Source organism: Monopterus albus, unplaced genomic scaffold, assembly GCF_001952655.1.
Source record: "Monopterus albus unplaced genomic scaffold, M_albus_1.0 scaffold42.1, whole genome shotgun sequence".
NCBI lineage: Eukaryota > Metazoa > Chordata > Actinopteri > Synbranchiformes > Synbranchidae > Monopterus > Monopterus albus.
In genome coordinates, this window is record NW_018127922.1 from 1,182,101 (window position 1) to 1,185,427 (window position 3,327).

General features: G+C 43.9%; 1 protein-coding gene across 2 annotated transcripts in view; it reads right to left on the reverse strand.

The window, feature by feature from the left end:
- Positions 1–3,327, reverse strand: part of LOC109959948 (glucocorticoid receptor) — a 57,055-nt gene that overhangs the window by 52,897 nt on the left and 831 nt on the right. For both annotated transcript variants that reach the window (XM_020599718.1, XM_020599717.1), the window contains exon 2: positions 741–1,996. In XM_020599718.1, the coding sequence (XP_020455374.1) occupies positions 741–1,987 (1,247 nt within the window). In that variant the 5' untranslated portion in view covers positions 1,988–1,996. The remainder of the gene's footprint in view (positions 1–740; positions 1,997–3,327) is intronic.

Genomic DNA, 3,327 nt, shown 5'->3' on the forward strand with positions numbered 1-3,327 from the left:
TTCCTGCAATGTGTTACAATGTGAATGGACTGGAACATTGTTTCTGATTCTGCCTACTGCATGTGATTAACACTAAATGGCCTCCACCCTAGGGCTGACAGTACCCCCCCAAACAAGAGAACTGTAACAGACAAAACCACCTGAGCAGCCTTTTAATTTTTGGCTTATTGAAGTGATGTTTCTGTTGTGCTAGAATCACACTTCCCAAATGCACAATCAATGTCCAGTGTGGAGCTGAATTGCCCCGATATGTGACTCAGAACTTGAATTGACTTCAGGGGAATAAACAAGGAGCAGCACAGATATTTTTTGGTGAATCGGAAACTGCAATGCGGAGGGGAACATTTTAGGATATAAAATCAGAGCTTCTACTAAACTGTGAGGTCACATTTATTATTTCCATGCTTTACAATCAGTCTGCAATTCACTGTTGCATATCACACTTAATATAATTTGACACCTTTCCAAAAAAGCTAAGTATTTCTTTTTAGATAAAATACCAAGCAAAGATGACCAAATTGCAAATCACTGAGTTGAGATCACAGTTTGTATTCTTGAGAAACTTATCACAGCCGGTTATCATGAATCACTCTCATCATTTCCTGGCACTGAAACATTTACATATTTCAATAGTTTTTATACCGTATAAAGTCAAGCATACCACATGGAAGCAAATACCAAATCTAAGAGGTAAAGGTAAAATGAAGCATTGCAGGATAAAGTCTTTTTATGAGACCTACCTGGAGAAGTTGACAGAAAAAGGTGCCAAAGCTGAGGTTGAGGGGAGCCCATCATCAGCCCTCTGTATCCCAGGTGACTCTCCATATCTGTTCCCCTTGGCCCAGCTGTCCCCCGCTGCAGCCAGGTTTGAGTACATGCCAAAAGGCTTCTGGTCCTGTGGGCCCACTCTGGAGGACAGGCTGGCTCTGTAGGGGTAACCCGGTGCTGCACCAACACCCACAGGTGTGGACATAGGGCCTCCTACTTGTAGAGGGCTCATGCTGCTCTGGAGACACTGGGACTGGCAGAAACCAGCACGGTCCTCCTTCTCCAGTTTGACCACACCAGGAGTGCGGAGGTGGATGAAAGAACTTTCTGGATCTTTCTCTTCCTTGATCATAACACTGGAGAGAAGGGATGCAGCTTGCTGATGTTGAAGCTGATATTGCTGGTGCTGCAGTATGTGCTGCTGCTGCTGATGATGTATGGGGTGCTGCTGCTGGTCACTGCCATTCACACTGGTACAGTTTCCTCCGTTACCCACCAGAGACTTGGTTTCTTTCAGCAAACCACTGTCAGGACCAATAACACCACTGTTCTCTTGGAGGATGTTATCCAAGTGTGCCACTTCTGAATCCAGCTCAAAATCACTGATTTCTGGCAGCGAGCTAGAAAGGTCCAGGTCTTGCCAAATCTCAGTATCCTCGATTAAGTGGCTGCTGTTGCCATCCAAATCACATGGGCCAGTGCCTGTGTGTCCACTGTAAGTTCCCAAGTCCTTATCCAGAGAAAAATTCCCCTCCTGCTTGATTTGTTGGGAGAAAAGGTCAGGTAAAGGGAGATTGCCCAAGACAGAGGTGTCTGAGGTGCTGATGACAGAGGTGGACATCTGGTCAAGATCACAGACACTCTGATTCAACAAGGGCAAGTTGTCCTCCATGATGAATATACTAATATCCTGTTGTTGTTGCTGTAGTTGCTTCTGAATTCTGTTGATTTTGCCCTCCTTCGTGTCTGACCCCTCACACAGGGAAAGATGCTGAGAGGACTCAAAGAGGCCTCCAAACTCCCCCTGGACTTTGGTTCCACCCTGTCCATTTGGGGTCACTGTGGTCTGGGGCAGAGACCCAGGACTGGGCAGGTGCATTGTAGACTGCAGAAGTGAACCAGCTGTGTCACCTGTGTCCCTGCCTACTCCGGCTCCTGTATTTCCAAAGGTCAAGCTGTCGTCTCGATTACCATTGTGCTTCAGACCACCCTGATCCATTTCTTTATCCTGACAGGACAGTGGGTGTGAGTCAGGAAGGCGCATCACACACAGGGTGAGAGAGAGAGAGAAGAGACAAGGTTAGCCCATAAAACAGTGTTGACTGATAGGATGACACGTACAGTAGGCTGTTAGCACAGAAGACAAAATTAGAAAGCTTAGAGAAATACTGATCTTTAGACATCTTGAAATATCTGCATTAAAAACGTATAATGGTGCAGCGGGAGGGTTCATGCCTCCTAGTACGCATCTGCCTACAGTGGGCTCTTTTTTAATTTTCATTTTTCCAAGAAACAGCAGCAACTGAAACAGGTCCTGTCCTCTCACACCCACACTGGAATGACATAGCAAAAGCATAAATGGCAGAACCTAGGCTGACTGCTGATAAAAAAGACAGACTACAGCCATTACATTACATAAATGAATACAATGTTCATGTTATTTCTTTGAATTGTGCTCTGCTCTCAAGAGTCAAGAAGCACACAACATACCAAAAAGCATAACTAGTGTTACAGGCAATGCCATGGACAGTCCCACATGCATGTTAACCAGTCACTCTCCATTTGCAATTTACAATTTAGTTAACACTCTATTAACAAAACTAGAAATTTAAATTTGATTAATTAAAAAGGAATGCATTTGCATGTGCTGGATCTGCAGCTCAGTCTTTAATTTCTTAAAAATGATCATTAAGGGGCAGAAATGAGCCAACTAGACAAACTGTCAAAATTTTCAGCCAATGAATGAATATTATAAATGGCACAGACATAGACCCACGTCGTTCAGAGCTTTCTCTGCTTCCTCTGCCAAGTGATATGCAGCCAGTGTCAAATTAAAACTGTGAACCTTGAAATGAGGCTTTGCAGGAGCGGATCATGTAGTCTAGATCACCTCCTGTGATTTCCTAATCAATCCAAATCACCAGTGGGTGTATTTTATCTGTTTCTGCCTGGAGCAATGGTCGTGGCATTCTTCATAGAAGACAACACTGCAATTAGCACTTACTTTTGGAGCATACTGAGGTGCTGTGGTGCCTAAAGTTAAGTCAAAGGACTTGGGGGCTCCCTGCGGTTTCTCTAGGATTTGGCATTTTTATAGCACGCCATGAGGCGGAATTAGAACGATTTTTGATTTTTGTTTTGGTCACTGTTTCACAGCTGTACCCCGCCCACTCAGACGGCTCTATATTGCTCACTGCTCTAAACCAGATAAACACAATATCTGAAAATTGGTGTGGTTCATAAAAGGCACTTTAGACAAGGTTAACACAAAAAAATGAAAGAGAATATAAAAGCTGAAAAGTTTTGGTTTTCCATTCTACTTTCCTACCGATCATTCCT